General features: G+C 38.6%; 1 protein-coding gene across 11 annotated transcripts in view; it reads left to right on the top strand.

The window, feature by feature from the left end:
• PLEKHA7 (pleckstrin homology domain containing A7) overlaps positions 1-17,637 on the top strand; it is a 120,736-nt gene that overhangs the window by 94,181 nt on the left and 8,918 nt on the right. For all 11 annotated transcript variants that reach the window (XR_005556856.1, XM_039344606.1, XM_039344616.1 and 8 more), the window contains 8 exons: positions 225-326; positions 1,080-1,188; positions 1,595-1,830; positions 2,160-2,348; positions 2,497-2,614; positions 3,128-3,207; positions 4,225-4,425; positions 15,411-15,563. Coding sequence is in view for 10 of the 11 variants with exons in the window: in XM_039344606.1 (XP_039200540.1) it covers positions 225-326; positions 1,080-1,188; positions 1,595-1,830; positions 2,160-2,348; positions 2,497-2,614; positions 3,128-3,207; positions 4,225-4,425; positions 15,411-15,563 (1,188 nt within the window). In the remaining variant the exon portion in view is untranslated. The remainder of the gene's footprint in view (positions 1-224; positions 327-1,079; positions 1,189-1,594; positions 1,831-2,159; positions 2,349-2,496; positions 2,615-3,127; positions 3,208-4,224; positions 4,426-15,410; positions 15,564-17,637) is intronic.

Below are 17,637 nucleotides of genomic sequence, written 5' to 3'. Positions count from 1 at the left end.
CCACCTCATGGTGAGAGAGAGAGAGAGAGAGAGAGAGAGAGAGAGACTTCTGACTTTAATGAGAGTCACTGTAAAGTAAGAGCTGTGTGCATATAGCCTAAAGTACTTTTAATTGTGTTTACACTTGCATAAAGTACTTGCTTAAATAAGTACATTAACCAGCACCTTCATAGCTTGTTATTGCTTATGAAAAGGCAAAATGAGTTTGTTCTCTTTGTCAATAGGAAATGGAAAATGCCTGGAATGAATATCTGAAATTGGAAAAAGATGTGAACCAGCTGAAGCAAACTCTGCAAGGACAGATGAATAAATCATGTTTTTCTCAGGTAAGGCTATTTTCAATCTTTGCATTTTGCAGTTTCCTAAATAGTTTTAGTCAGATCTCATCTCACTCGGAGATCTAATTTTGATGGGAAATTTTTTTTCCAGAGGGGAAAAAAAGCTTCACATGCATATTATATCACAATATGGTAGAACTACATGTGCATGCAAATATACCTTTATGATAAGCATCAGATTTCTCACTCTTTGGCCAGTTGCTAAATGCTATGGCAATATAACAAATAAGTCCTTTTTTTCTGGGATGACCAGACATCTTTAGTTTGCCAAAGAAATTTTCCTGGAAATATGAGTGGACTCCTTTGATCCAGCAAATAGAGAGTTTTCAGGACCTAGTTAGTTCAATGGGCATTACGTTAATTTACTGCTATCAAATGAAGTATTATCTGCTGGTGGCGTCTCAGTTCGGGAGTTTTAGTAACATTTATGTTGAATATGTTAAATTTTTGGTTTTATAATTCAGTTGCTTATTTTATGTTATGATAGATTCTTAGGGATTTTATCCTATAAACAGCCCTATTGTTCTCTCCTTTTAAGCAACCAACAAAGAATCTCAGTCCAGAGGCAAATTATACATATTATATGTAAATATATATATATATATATTTGTTAGAATGCTGAACAATATAAGAATTGCTATGTAGTGTGCTGTTTACTAGCAAAAAAGCATGTCCTCAATTTCTACTTTTTTTTTCTATCTATATAACCAATATTGATTTGATCCTCCTTACCCTCATTAGGAGAAATCTCAAATGCAAAAAGATTTGTGGAGAATTGAAGATGTTACAGCTGGCCTAAGTGCAAATAAATCCAACTATAGAGTCATCATTGAATCTATCAAGAATCCAGGTAAGAAAGCTTAATGCTGGTATTGCAAATCTAGCTACTGGAATATTATCAAATCAATATATGTGTGTTTCAGTCTTATATTTTAGGCTAATGATATCTGAATCACAAAAGAACACCTTGGCCCCCCCTTTTGCCATTCATAACATAAAAGCTAAGCTACCTTTTCCTGATGAGGTTTCTGGCATTTTATCATTAACACTCCCACATAAAAATTTACCAATGCCTTTTTTCAGAGTTGGTGTTCTAAAATGTTTGTACTTGGGTATTTCTAAAAAAAACAACAACAGTTCAATAAATCTTAAGCTGCTTTTCTAAACACCAGTTTTACTTTCATACTGTTTATTATGGAGATAAGGGTTATTTGTTTTTTCTGTGCTACATCTGAATGTAATGTGTATTTTTCCAGAAAGAAAAACAGTGCCTTCATTTTCAAAGCCTCTAGTGCCTTCATCATCATCTACTCTCATGTCAACAGACAGTAAAATTTCTACTCAGCAAAGTCCACCAACTAGTCCTATCAAGCCCTCGTTGGAAGTCAGACTTTTTCCTCAGCCTTATACACAGCCTAGAATGTTTTCTCCATCCCAACAAGTGAAAAAAGTTGAACCTCCAATCCAGTCATCAGTGAAATTAAAACCAAAGGTTGTGTCATTATTCCATAGTGTTGTAGTTTATGGGCTAAAGTGCACTGAGAATGGTAATGGATTTCCTTGTGTGTAGAATATGGGGTAACGAAGAGTGATAATCAGATAAATAATACTTTGTAGATTTGTTTACAGTGTTCTTGATGGTAATTGAAGCTTTGATTTAATCTGCTTATAAATGACTTGTGACTGAGGAATTTCCAGGAAAAAAAAAAATCTTAAAGTAATGTGGTGTTAAATTCATATACTGCATATTATTTGCTGTGATTTAAGCAGGATTTATTTTCCACATGGAGCAATGAACACATTTTTTTAATGCAATATCAGGAAGATGAAGCACCACCAAGACCTCCTCTCCCACAGTTGTATAGCACTGATGATAACCCACCAGCTGTTCCACCTCTTCCTAAAGAAGCTACAGTAATAAGGCACACATCGGTGCGTGGACTCAAACGTCAGTCTGATGAAAGAAAACGAGACCGTGAACTTGGACAGTATATAAATGGAGATTACAGGGTAAGCATTCCACCCCAGGTTGTATACTGTATTTATGTAGTTCTAACATTACTGTAATTCTAGTATTGTCTTCCAATATGCTGTAATTATAGGGAGGCAGTATATGAAAAATGTTGCCATCTATTTAATTGTATATTTATCCATGTAGGTAGAACTCCGCTCATATGTGAGCGAACCTGAATTGGTAACAATAGGCAGTGATCTGAGCCAACCTTCCATTGGTTTTCGTGGCACTGACAGTAGATATCAAACATTACCTACCAGAGGTGAGTCAAGAGACTGAAGTTTCTGTATTTTAGAAGATCATATTTATTATGGTTTTGCATTTCCAAATGATAACATCATTTGCCACATGTTTGGGTTGAAACTCCAGATACAACTTTAAAAGGGCAAGATTTGAAGAATCAATTATATGTATATAAATAAATACATGCATAAATCCTACTTCTGAAACACTAAAGTATGTAATTCAGATTACAGCATTCAGGAAGCCGAGAACTATCATAAGGATAGTGATTCCTATTAAACCCTTAATGAATACATTTCAATGAAGAATTGAATAATACATTGAGATGTGTCAATTATAGGACATAATGTATTATGGAAAGAAGGAAGGAAATGTAGTAATAGAAATGTCTACATCCCTTTTCCAACTTTTGCCTTTAAAGATTCTCCAAATTTTAACTGATTCTTTAAAAGAGTTATCACAGAACATAGATTTAACAAATATCAACTGGACTTTTTTTTCTAAATAGAGTTTTTCCACCTTTTTTTAAAAGGATTATCTGGTTCAACTTCTAGACTCCATCAGTCATCAACAGTTTCATCATACTCAACGCTTCGAAGGGATGCTTCCAAGGTAAAATATGTTTAACTAGGATGACGCTTGTTTTGAACAACACTTTAGTAATGTCATTTTGCTTTAGTATTTGATAATCCTTTGGAGTTTAAAATTATTCACTACAAGGGTCATGCAGATCATCGATGAGTACTTTAAGTTTGTTGGCCTACCACATTTATAGGTTTTTATAGGGCTGGGGATCTAGACACTGTTGCTTCCAATTTGTAATTTACCCATATTTTCCCATTGCTTTCTCCCTTTTTATTATAAAAATTAAAGAGGAAAAGACAGAATTTCTGTGTATTATCATTTGGAATTATAGTTCTAGTAGCCATCTGTCTAGAAGCACCTTAAATCTGAGTCCATTATCCTGAAGAAAATTATAGTCAATTTTTCAATTTTATATGTTTCCTCCTGGAACAGTGATGGTGAACCTTTTAGAGACTGAGTGCCCAAACGGCAACCCAAAACCCACTTATGCATGTCGGGTGCCAGGTGGGTGTGGCCTATTGGGTGGGCATGGCTGCGGTGGTAACAGCAGACTAGGTGGGACTAAAAAGTTCAATCAATCAATTCCAACTTTGCAAGATCTTTTTTTTCCCGCGAGAAGTTGAAATTGACTGATTGATTGAACCTTTTTTTTTTTTTTTGCACACAGCAGCGGAGGCCTAAAGTGAAAAGGTTTTATAAAACCCAGCTGAAGGCCTAGGACTGGAGCGAGGGCGCGCGTGCCCACAGAGAGGGCTCTGAGTGCCGCCTCTGGCACCTGTGCCATAGGTTCGCCACCACTGTCCTAGAAATTTAATCAGATATTTTTTCCAAACTATTTACTTTACAAACAAAAGATTTTCCTGGACAGTTTGCATTGAAAGAAAACAATGAAAGGATAGTTCTGCCATCTTCAGCCTCTTAAACTAACATAGTTATACAGTAGGTCAGTATTGTCCATAGTAAGTTAATAAAAGGAAGTAGTTTGGAGTTATACTAACTTTTTAAAAAAATGTCATTACAAACATGTTCTGTGTCATTTTCAAGGAGAGACCAAAGAGTGCCTTGGAACGTTTATACTCTGGAGATCCTCAAAGAGGAAAAATGAGCGCCGAAGAACAACTAGAAAGAATGAAGCGATATCAAAAGGCAATAGTTCGTGAACGCAAAAGAACTCTTGGTCAAGGAGAAAGACAATCTGTTTCATCACGACCATTCATCCAGCCTGGTTCAGCAGACATTGGCTCAGTATGTTAGACATGCCTTAACAGGACTAGATAAAACAAAACAATCTGTAGCTTCTCTAGTAAGCACTTTTATTTGAGAGTGCATGTCACCTTGTATTATTTAATTATATAATGGTGGTATTTCAATAGGTAGGGCGTGCATAACAGAAAATGGCTTTTGGCTATCAATATTGACAATTTAACATAGGAAGTAGGAAATAAATTGGCATAAGAAAAGTACAGTGAGAAATATATATATATATATATTTCAATGTAGATAATAAGTTGGTTTAATCATTTTTTTTTCTTACTAGGTTATGAAATAGAATATTTTTTTTCTGATTGCACCATAAATGAATGAGCCCAGTAGACAATATTAGCACAATTAAAAAATAAAGTATCTATGGTTATGTTAAATAAGAACTTTATAGGTTATCATTTTAGGTTTTCAGAAATTTTATATATTAATTATTAAACCCAGGAATGCATCTAATGGATTCATATAGCTGCTAATGCTCCTTGATCATTTAGGTCTAAGGTATGAACAATATTCTAGAAAAGCTCTCCATTCAATTAGGAAAAAACAATTCCAAGTTAAATATAAACTGACAATTATTCATCATTGTCAATTAAGCAAATAATCATTCCCACTGCAATCATAGATATTTTACATACCCAATAAATATATTTATAAAAAAGAATATTCCATTAATACTAACATAATTCATTAAATAGAAACAGCCATTATCCATAGATGTGATCTATTTATGCAGAAGAGACAATTCCATTTAAAATTACTAGGGCTGCTTTTTTAAATTTCCAAATAAAGGTTGTCTTGTTAGGCTTAGAAATGGCTACTGTTGATGACAAACACAGTGAATGAAACTTTTTCTGCAGGTGCCAGTTTCACTCAATTGTCAAACTTTGCATAACAAAATTTAGGATTAGGTTACTAAGATATTTTCCTAAATAATGGAATGATCTCAAATCAATTCAGTGGAATTGGTTTCCTGTACCATCCTCAAATCACAGCATGTCTTCATCTTTCACAATTTGGAGTTATAGAAAATAAAGTCAATTTAAAATGGAAATAAAGCTATCCAGTTATAACCTTGAAAATTTTACAGTAAAAATGTTTTACTTTTTAAAATAGCCCTAGGTGTTTAAAAGATAGTAGATCATGTTTTTAGGATTATGAAAATTGGAGGTAGCTACTGTATATTAGGCTGTTACTGCAAAAGCAACAAAAACTTACAAATATATTATGATAAGCTTTTGGGGGTTAAAGGAGGGTCTATTAAATGCACAATCATCTAAGAGTCAAACTAAATAATGAGAATGTATTCAATAATTAAGTATAAGAATGTATCCAGTATATCAGATTTTGATTATTTACATAAGAGATGCATGACAGAGAGAAATCAGGATCTGATCATTCTAATAGTGCCCTATCATAACACATCTAATTCTGTCCATGGGCACACATGCATGCATACACACACGTACAAAATTGAGGCTAATTTGGTGCTAATAAATAACTATTCTGAACATATCTTTTTTAAGAAATAGAATGAGTCTATGGGAGTGCAGATGACCTATCTTCTGCCCTTTTGATATAGTTATATGGATAAATGATGGCTCACATTGTACATTTCCATGATAATAGAAATATTATCCATGATAATCTCAGAATCTCTTTTGTGCCCAATCTTCAAAGAAAATCTTTCCTTTTAGTAGTAAGAAAGTCATTTTATATCCTTGGTTCTTCCTTGTAAGATACTCCCATATCCTGTTTTAAGTAAGAACAAACTCTGAATATTATATCATAAAAAACAGAATTTCCATCTCTCTCTCTTTTTATTGATACATAATCAACCTGAATCAAACCACTGCAGATGAAAATCTTTTCATTGAATGTTGTAAACCTGTTGCAAATTTAAGACCTGTGGACTTCAACCCCAGAATTAGTGGGAGATTTCTGGGAGTTGAAGTCCACAAGTCTTACAATTGCCAAGGTTGGACACCTCTGTTGTAAACATAGTTTGCCCTGCTGGTCCAATAGCAGATGTTACAGTAGGTAGAGGTCCATTTCCCAAGAGAAAATGTCTAATAGTCATTTTGACAGCCTCCACGCCTTGCCACCTTGTGTGTGTGGGGGGGGATAGGCAATATAAAAATTTAATAATAAATAAATAAAATGCCTATAAGGGTGGGCTAGAATTTGAGTCTGCTCAATTCTAATCTAGCCCCTTAACCACAATACCTTACTGGCTCCCTTTCATTCATAGCCTACTTAAAAGCCCGAAACTTTGAACAGGGGAGAAACTTACTGGTCTCATCCCTTTTTTAAAAAGTAAGCAAATAATGCTATTCTTTTCCCTCACTGTTTGTAACATAGATCACGATCTGTGAAAGTTAGTCTATAAAGTGCCACAGGACTTTTTCTTATTTAGGGTTTTCAAAAATGAGGGTTTATGCAATCACTATTTTGTCTTTTCCTTTTGGCACGCTAGAGTTATTTATGCTCATCACCTGCCTAATTCATTGCACAAGATCTCTTGCTTTTAAAGTCACTCATCCTACATATTGTTTTTTTTTAGTTTCTAATTATTTAAAACTATTTCTAACTAAACTCAGTTTCTGCCAGGCTTAATTGCATTTTAGCATCCTTTTTTTGTTAAATTTCTACTTTTGTTGGTGGTTATTTGTGTTCCCATTTTAAAATAGCTGTTTGGTTGCATTAATTTATAAGGCATTAATGAGCCATTAATGTCATAAGTAAATATGTAAACACTTAAAGGAAACTGGTGCATTCAGATATTTACCTTTGCTGTTATATTTTTTTAAGAAATAGTATTAATGCATAAAGAAAAATAAAGCCCTGCCATATCACATATTTAAGTAGCAGAATTTGAACCTGATTTTTTTTTTAAAAAAAAATATGGCTCTCAAATTTATAATTATTTCTAATGCAAACATTTCATAATATTTTAACAATTGAAACAATGTAGCATATTTTCATACCATATTGGTCTTCATTTTTGCTGTAAAAATAAAAAAATAGCACAGCCCCAGAAGAAACAAATTATTTAGCCAAAGGGCTCCAGTGCACAAAACGTAATGTTGGAAAGCACAATTTACAGCACTACAATAACTTAGCAACCAAAATGGTAAAAATGAAATATGTAATTAGATTGCACAGTTTGTAATGTTACATAAATTGTATGTGTAAATCTACTTTTAATACAGTGCACTGATATTTTTTTAAAAGATCAATTTTTAAATGTAGTATGACATTAAAATATTGAGCCGAATACTTGGATTGTTCATTTGATTTTGATGTAAAGGACTTCATATCAATAAAAATGCTTCCTAATACTGAATTTATGTATTTCTTCTAGTATAACGTGTAGAATTAATATTGTCTTATATTACATTTATGGATGCAATCAGGCCTGGCTTGAATATTGAGTAGGCATTTGGTTACAATGTGTACTTTAATTGTGAAGATGATTGAACTTTTCTCGCAGAAATCCCTCCATTTTTAAAGTCTGTAATTTTTATTTGTGCAGTAGATGTTCCTACTCCTAACAGATACAAATGTAGGTATGTTTTGAGTGAAAAATCAAGAACTTGTGCATGAATCATATATTTTTCCCAAAATATCTTAGACTGGATCTACAAAGTTATTGCTGGAGTAAATGGGGGAAGGTAACCTCCACTGTGTCTCCTGTGTTTTCTGCACTGTTCTAAAATACATCTCAGTACCCTAAAAGAGATTTATGTGAGCTATAGAAGAAAGATGGAAACAGTCAAAATAAATCCCCCCTTTTTCATCCAGTGGAGAAATCCTGAGTGGAATTCTGTCCTTGGATATTCAAGATACAAACAATGTTGAACCAGAAGCAGAGGGTGGGATATGGTCTTCTACTGTGCAAATGAACACTTTATACAGTAACACATTTTTATGTGATCACTGAAATAGTAACATTCATGCCATTTTAATGCTACACCCTTTATGACAAGTGGGACAGAATATCCAAGTAGATAGGGTATTGTGTGGTTTTACAAAAAATACAGATAGTCCTCAAGTTATGAACATTGACTTAGCGAATGTTCAACATTACAACATTCTCTGCCAAAAGTACTTACAAGCGAATTGCAAAGTTACATATGTTGCAACATCACAGCAGTTGTTTTACACTTATGAATGACTACAGAGATGCTGCAACATGGTACTTTGGTGCCACACCTGAGAGTCCCAAACTGCCTCCGTTTGCCTCCTTTGTAGCCTTGGGTGCTGGAGCCCTTGACCAGCCAGGTAGAAAAGCGCCAGTCTGGTCTCTCCCCTTCCCCACCAAGCCCCAGCTTCTCTCACAAGCGGGCACGGCCCTGCTCCACCACCTGCTGGAGTGCTGAACCCGCCTGGGTTTCACAAATTGCACCACCATAGAGCTAGAGAGCTTGGCGTGCCATCGCCCTGCTCCCCTCACTTGCCAAAAGCACTCCTTTTCCAAATTGCAAGAGGGGCTCCTAAACAATATGACTCTCCAGCTCTGTTGTGCCGTGGAGCTGGAGAGCTTGGCATGACACCGCCCTGCTCCCCTCACTTGGTAGCCCTTGCTCCTGTTTGGATGCGAGTGGGAAGAAACTACCCAGAGGAAGCTGGCTGCCCGCATCTAGCTTCTAGATTGGAAGGCTTGGCTGGCCCAGTTCCTCCCCTCCCCATGACCTTGCTGCAAGATCTCCTAAACGGAGATTTTGCAGAGGTGCAGGGCGCGGCAATGCCTTTGCAGCTTTGCATAGCGCAGGTTGGCGGAACCAGCTTTCCCCTCATTGCAAGCATGACTGTCCAGCTGTCTGGTAGTATAATTTGTGAAACCCAGGCAGGCTCAGCATTCTAGCAAGTGGCGGAGCAGGGCCGCACCTGCTTGTGAAAGAGGCTGGGGCTCAGTGAAGAAGGGGAGAGACTGGTCCGACGCTTGTCCATCTGGCTGGACAAGGGCTCCCGCACTCAAGGCTGCACAGATGAGCGTGGAAAATGTGGAGCTCTCAAATGTGGTGCCGAAAGTAAATTGATGGGGTGAGGAGGAAAGGCCCAAGCAGCTTTGGACCCCAAGGGTTGGAAAGAGTAGCATGGGGTCTCTCCATGGGTGGGGGAAGGCAGTCGTCCGTGCACTAGGCCCCCCATGGCCTTCCCCACCCTGAGATGTGCTTAATGACCTGCGCATTTAATTAGCGAATGTGTGGGCGAAAGCCAAGAGTGATCGCGTTCAGGTTATGTGATTCACTCCTATGAATGCTCAGCTTAACGAGTATAATTGCCAGGTTCTGTTACATTTGTAGCTCGATGACTTCCTGTATGCCAGAGTTCCCCAACCTTTTGGGCACCAGGGACCGGTTCCGTGGAGAAAGGTTTTCTGTGGAACGGAGAGTGTGTGGTTTTGTGTGCTGCCTGCATCCCACGGATGGGGCTTTGCTTTGTTTGTGCAGCCCGGTTGCTGGCATGCCGTGGCCCGGTACTGGTCCACAGACTGGGGGTTGGGGACCTCTGATGTATGCCACTGAATGAGAAGTTAAATGATCCAATTATAACAGGCTGTGATCCCAAGAGCTACTTTGCACTTTCTATAGCATGAAGACTTTTTACAAGACTACACTTTCTTTTTCTTTGCAATTTTATTTCTATTTTTTGTTTTATCAGCATTCTGAAACATATATTTCAGAAGTTCTCATGATAAAAACCTTGTTTGAACAATACAGTGTCCAGGCATCCAGCCTCCTAGGGCATATTTTCTGTGGCCTATGGATTGAAATAATGCAACTTAATGGGAAAATGCATTTATCACATGTGCATCTTTATATGTCAAAAAATTCTCATATTTCATTCAGGCTTTCCTTTATGTTATAGTAAAAGATACCCCTGAAATATTTGTAAATAAATGAAATACTTCATTATTGTATGAGTGTTGTACAGTTAGCATAACTTAGTTGGAGGATGGTTTTATAGGACACCTGAAAGGCTATTTTGATAAAAAAAAAAAGTGGAAGTAATTAATACATTTAATGCAGTGGTGGGATTCAGCCGATTCGCACCAGTTTGGCAGAACCGATAGCTATTTTTTTGTTGCCCAGGCCCAGAATAGACTTCCAGAAGCAGCATCTACACAGAAAACCAGTTGTTCACATATTTGAATGCCACCACTGATTTAATGTATATATATTTATGGTAATTCTGAACATTATTTCTATCATATTTGAAAGTATTCAGTGACTCTGAAAGCAAGTTTACATTATACTAAAATTCTATCTCTCTTGAAAATACTAAAAAATATTTCTAGGTTAGCCTGGAGTGCTTGTAAATAGTAAGAAACATAAAAGATGGTGGTCTATATTATTTGATTTTAGTAGATAGTTTTCTAAACCGCATCATATCTGAAGTAAAAGTACAATCCAAAATATTGATTTGAAATGTTGATGAGCTTCATAATTTTTGTAAGTCGTTTAATAGAATAACAACAGTTCCGAGTTGATTGGCTTGCAGGACTTAACAGGCTTTCTACAACCAGCAGATATTTAATTAGTTCTTTTTAAATGAGTCTTTGAAAGAAAATGCTTATTTCCTAATTTTAACTGGAAACTTTTCAATTCCAATTTCATTAGGACTTAGTTTCAGCTAAATTTGTTTTGTTGCCCAGAGGAAGTTGAGTCTAATTTTGTTGTTTGGAAACTCTTGATTCATTCCCTTCTATCATAGGGAACCAGATCATGTTTTTTTTCCCTTTTGACCACAACTTATTAATTCTCAGGATGACATTCTCTCTTTTTATTATTTTATGTATTTTTTTAAAGTTCTCTGTTTGTTTCAAAGATCTCTTTTTTAATGATGTGATTTTGCTTGTCTGCTATCATCTTTTACTGCAGTCATGTAAAAATAACATCTAGCCGAGACTGACACAAAGGTAAGATTGCTTTTACTGTGATTGGTAAGACATTGTTATGTGAACAAACCAATCCACCTTTAGAAGCAGGTGTAGTATTTCAGTGCTTTCTATGTACTTGTATTTGGTATGATAAACATTTATGCCAACTTAAAACAAATTCTTAAAAGGGCATTCCACAGCATTTCTTTATCTCTTTTTGGCTTGTTTCACAATTTTCAGTAATATAGATAGGCTATTTTGTTCTTAGAGTAAGTATAGGAAGCTTCAATTTTCTTCTCCCAATTTCCTTAAGTTCCCTCTAAAAAAATTGTGAACAGGTCAAGGACAACCCCCCCCCATGATATATATCAGTGGTGGCAAACCTATGGCACAGGTGCCAGAGGCGGCACTTAGAGCCCTCTCTGTGGGCACATGTGCCATTGCCCCAGCCTTGCCTCCCCCCCCCACGACCCCCTCCTCTCCAGTAGCCCCCCTGAAAGAGAGTCGCCCTCGAGCATGGCCCACATGGAGCAGCGCAGCCAAGGACATGGCAACCAGGCAGTGTAGACAAGACTCTGCCCTCACACCCCATCATGCAGTTGATGCTGCAGGATGCGGGCAGAGGGTGTGGCCGCCATAGCACTGCTGGGCTGCCTGGGCAATTTGCGGCGGGCCCTGGAGATGGTGAGGGATCCTGTGGGTGGGCGGGGCGGGGGATAGGGGACAGAGCAGGGGCAGAGCAGGGAGGTGGAGCGGGGGTGGGGCCAGTTTTTGGGCATTCAGTCACATTCGCCATCACTGATATATATGTTCCATAAAAAAACCTTAAAAGTTAAGAGAGGTTTTTTTTTTCCCTGTTTCCTTAACTCCTTAGTCCCATTCAGCACATCTTAGTTTTATGGTCACATGACCTTTCACAACTTTCCCTCATTCTCTTTGTTTAGTAAGACTAACTAATTATCCCTCTTATGAAATTTAAATAGTCCTTGTTGGAATGGAGGCATTAATTAATTCAAAAGTGCTTTAAATCTGTTAAATTCAGATGTCCCCTTAATCTGTTTTAAACTTCTGTAGTTCAAACTCTTAGCAAGCTTTTTGCTTTTAATTGTTTTTAAATCCTTATAATTGCTTTTCCACATTTTATTTTAATCTTGTCCCAGTAAATTGACCAACCGTCCTCCTTTAGGGAGGACAGTCCTCCTTTAGGGAGGACAGTCCTCCTTTTGTAAGGTCTGTCCTCCCTCGAAAAGTGGCCTCCTACATGTCCTTTTTGATATTTGAAGACTAATCTGCAGGGCTTTTTTTTCTCAAAGAACACTCAGAACGGCGTTCCGGCATCTTTTTTTGATGGTTTTTTTTTTCAACTTTTGCATGAGCTGTGCTACTCTCCCCTATTGGCTTTCGAAAGCCAATAGGAATTGCTGCTGAGCCCGCCAAAACACCTAGCCGGCAAACTTTGCACGTGCAAGTTGTCTGCAGCGAAGGCGAATTGGCAGGAACTTTGCACCCCTCCCTGCTACCCAACTACACCATCTCCTAGTTCAGTGGTGGCGAACCTATTGCACGGGTGCCAGAGGTGGCACTCGGAGCCCTCTCTGTGGGCACACGTTCTGTTGTCCCAGACTTGCCTCCACCAGTGACCCCCTCCTCTCAGCAGCCCCCCTGAAAGAGAGTCGCCCTCGAGCATGGCGCACATGAAGCAGCGCAGCCAAGGACATGGCAGCCAGGCAGTGTAGACAAGACTCTGCCCTCACACCCCTCATGCAGTTGATGCTGCAGGGTGCGGGCAGAGGGGGTGGCCACCATAGCGCTGCTGGGCTGCCTGGGCGATCTGTGGCGGGCCCTGGAGGCAGTGAGTGGTCCTGTGAGCAGGTGGGGTGGGGGATGGGGGGCAGAGAAGGGGCGGAGCAGGGAGGTGGAGCGGGGGGCAGTTTTTGGGCACTCGGTCTCTAAAAGGTTCGCCATCGCTGTCCTAGTTAGTTCCAAAGATATCTGGAGGAGACTGGAGCGGTAAGTTTCTCTTGATCTTCGGCTCTGCTAGGGCAATAATGGGTGCGGGTGCAAGAGGCAGGGGCGGCAGGGGTGCTGCGGGCGGGGGTGTGAGGGGCGGCAGCGGCTGGCTGCCCCCCCTGTGCTGTAGGAGCCATGGGACTCTCTCTACACAGGGCTGTGCAGGGTGGACGGTGGTGCTGGCAGGGCGGCTGCAGGCAGGGTGTGTCGACAGCGGGCTGCCCCCCCCCCGGGGCTGGAGTCGCACGGCTGGTGCTTTGGGAGCTGCGGGGCCCGCTCTACATGGCGGGGCGGCTGCAGGCAGGGGCGCAGCGGGCGTTTGACCTTCCATGGGCCGGGCCAGCTTTTACGATATTTTTTTCTTCAATTTATTTTTGTCCTCCTTTTCATTGTAAAAAAGTTGGTCACCTTATGTCCCAGGCAAAAGGAACACTCTCTAGGTAGTTTAGTTCCTCTGCTGCTCGAAGACCTTGTAACTTTTAATTTTTTATGTAATCCAAACAGTAAGTGGAATTTTAAGCAAACCCAGTGTCTTTAAAGTAGATTCTGCATGAGACTGTCCCCTTGTTATTTCTTCCTCTGCTTCTGATGCTCTACTGCGAGTTTCCCACAAGTTTCTTCCAGTTCTTGCAGGTTTCCTTGCAAGGGACTGCTTTCAGAAGCACAAGTGGGTGATCCTCAAGGCTTTTACTTGTCCAAAAAAGCTCTACTGGCTCAGGCAGACCACCTGGCTGCCAATCTCTGTCTTAGCAGTATCTCTGCTGTTCAGATATATATTAGTTTGCCAGCTAAAGAGCCCAGATGACACAGTGGTTAGAATGCGCTATTGCAGTCCAACTCTGGCCACAGCCTGGAGTTCAATCCTGATGAGCTCGAGGTTGATTTAGCCTTCCATCCTTTCGAGGCCGGTAAAGTGAGGACCTGGATTGTTGGGGGCAATTTGCTAACTCTGTAACTGCTCAGAGAGGGCTATAAAGCACTATGGAGCGGTATAATTCTAAGTGCTCTTGCTCTTGCAGTTTTCTCCACTTGGAAGTGTCAAAAATTCATTTGTTTGCTTAACTACAGTTAAATATTTTCTGTTTCATTCACTTAAAGAATTACATGATAATAACTTTGGGAGATCTTGGGGCTGCATCTGATCTAACTGTAGGTTGTGTGTCTCTCATAGGCAAAGGCCTACTGCATTTCCCTTGTATACTATGTTTCCCCCAAAATAAGACCCGGTCTTTTGGGGGGGGGCTCCAAAAAATTCTTTTTGGGGGGGTATCTTTTCCACTCATCTCACAGCAAGCGGGACTGACAGCCCCACCCAGCTGGCCCACTTCTTCTGCAGCCTAAGGAGCAGCTTCATTATGCAGCTGAGGATGGAGCTCGGCCTGCATTTCTCAGTCAGAGGCGTTTCTGGAAGCTCTCTGCAGCCGAGAACCAATCCATGGATTCAATCCATAGTTTGGTTCTCAGCTATACAGGCCTTCCGGAAAGGCCTCTGGCTGTGAAATGCAGGCCAAGCTCCATTCTCAGCTGCAGAATGAAGCTGCTCCTTCCGGCAAGGCAAGTGTTGGTCCATGGGAGGCCTGGCAGTAATGGTAAGTTCCCACCCCCACCCTAGCTTGAATTTTAGGGGTGCACTTTGCCCCAAAACTAGGACTTATTTTAGGGGTAGGGCTTATATTAGGCCCACCCAAAAAATCAAGCTAGGACTTATTTTCAGGGTAAGTCTTACTTTCGGAAAAACACAGTATAACTTTTGGGAAGAGCTTTTCCCAAGGAATACATTTTTCCCCTGGCCCAATAGATTATAGATAAATCTAATTATCTCTGACTCCTAACATGTAAAATCAGAATCTAACTATAATCTGCTATCAGCTTTGATCTGACATTAGATTAATCTCTGCTGGTTGGAAAGGTTGCAGACTACATCAGGGTAGCCATCAAGTGAGAATCCAGAAATAAATGCTATGGTAGCCCTTGGTTTCCATTTTAGCTATTCAGAGGTTGAGATAATGATAAACATTTGCTAATTTATTACTCATTATAGTCAAATATGTCATTGTTTCCTGTCTGTTACTAGTGGAAGCGGGAGCAAGAATTTGACTTGCAGTTACTGGAAAGAGCAATATGTACAGAACAAAAAATGGGAGATAACTGGTTAAAAATCGACCCTGTGGCGGTAACAGAGACAGATCTAGAGCACGAAGATTATAACTTGGATATTAGCAAAGAGGTAAGGCTAGTTGTTACTATTGCCTTATATTCTTGTACTCTTTGAGGGAGACGGGCAGGGGTTGGGCAGGGGTTAGATATATGAAATACAAACAAACAAATAAATAAATTCACTGTTTTCCAAACTTGGCATACTATATTCCTTCCATTTATTTTCTTTAATGTTAATCAACAGTTTTCAGAAAGATTTTAATTTAAGCAAAGTAGGATTTTTTTGTGAGGTATGTACAGGGCCCTTTCTTTTTGACATGTGTCTAGTAGCAAGAAAGCCATGTTAGGAAAGTGACTAAAACATTTGAATCTGCCAAGGAAAAATGCACAGTACTAGAGAGAATTAGCCCACTCATTTTGTAGAGTTATAAGGATCTCTCAGCTCTCATCAGAATGACATATGCAGCATCACCCCACAAGCTCAACCCCTTTTCCTGTCACTTTGACAGGCAAAAATTATGTTGGACATCATGATATGGCTTGCATCACTCTGATTCTCTTTTCATCTGCTGTGAACACCAACAATACAGTATTAAAGGACTGATAAAATAGAGCGAATAAATTAAAAACAAACAAACACAAAGATGCTATTAGTCACATCTTCTACAGAATAGTGTTAGAAAAGGTTGCATTGTTTTCTCCAGGAATGGGAAGAAACAGGCCGAAGTAGATCCCAATAAAAATTGAGTTACTCTATATTCATCAAGATTCTTTGCAGTGTTCTCTGTCAAAGGAGTAGCATCACGCCTGAGGGATCCTTTTTAGATTCATGGCTACTGCAACATGGGTAAGGTGGAGGCTATTGCCAGGAGCAACTTTGCCCAACTAGTTCACGTGTTGTGGTTTTACAAGGAGGAGGAGGATGTCTCGATTTTTGCTCTTTTTGTTTCCCAGATGGATTAGCTATCATTGCTCTTTAGGAAGCTAACTTTAAACACCACTCAAAAACTGCACATGGTATAAAATGCAAGGGCCTACCTAATTAGCCTTAAATGCTAACAGCATATTATACACATACTTGAGACCCTGCACTAGTTGCCAGTAGGCTTCTGGGTATAATTTAAAATACTATACAGCTGCACATGACTTCATTCCGTGGTACATTCAAAAATGGTGCCCTCCAACCAGAATCAGCCTGTCTGATTAGAATATTCAGCAAAAGTTGCTTTTAATTTTCTTACTCCCTTGAAATCAGGGGACTTAAGAATGTTTCTTCAGTATTTTACTATGGAGCTTTTCTGAAGGCTTTTAAATGTTATGAGATAATACCATCACATAATTTTTTAGGAGTCATTCAGGTTTAAGATTGAATTCTGATTATTTTGATTGCTATTTCTTGTTCCATGTTTGTTTTATGCTGCATTTTGCATAATGCTGAGAATCTTAGAAATTGAAAAAAGGATATCATCACAGGTAGAATATCATCAGATTTTGAGATTAACAACATATTTAGAAACCTACAGAGCCATCTTGTGGCTCAAAAGAAGAATATTTTATTTCACTGAAAGATTAAAGAACAGTTAAATCAAAAACAATACCTTGCTCAGTAAATGGTCAGATTAAGGAAAACTAACAAATAAAATAAAAATGATTTTGTTAATTCTAGATTGGAATTGTTTGGAATTGTTATCTATACCTGAGGTCTAATTCCTGAAGATTAAAAAGTAATCTGAAAAGTATCTTGATAACAAGAGAGAGATTGCTTAGGTTGAATTCTGAAAGTCTCATTATATAGCAACTATACTTAACCATTTCCCTGAGATTTTTCTCATTAGTATTGTTTGTATATTCCTTTTAAAAAATGCCCTGTGATAAAATGAAGACATCAGAGAAATCTCAATTTAGATAGATAGATAGATAGATAGATAGATAGATAGATTCAGATTTCTCTGATGTCTTCATTTTACATATACATATATATATTTATGTATAATATGTGTGTATATGTGTACGTATGTATATGTGTGTGCGTGTGTGCGTATGTGTGTGTGTGTGTGTGTGTGTGTGTATATATATATATATATATATATATATATGTATGTATGTATGTACTGTATTTATGTAAGTATGCATTCTTTTAATGG

This window comes from Crotalus tigris, unplaced genomic scaffold (genome assembly GCF_016545835.1).
Source record: "Crotalus tigris isolate CLP2741 ecotype Arizona unplaced genomic scaffold, ASM1654583v1 scf7180000017933.3771270, whole genome shotgun sequence".
Lineage (NCBI taxonomy): Eukaryota > Metazoa > Chordata > Lepidosauria > Squamata > Viperidae > Crotalus > Crotalus tigris.
The sequence above is the reverse complement of the archived record's forward strand: the minus strand, read 5'-3'. Positions and strand labels throughout refer to the sequence as shown.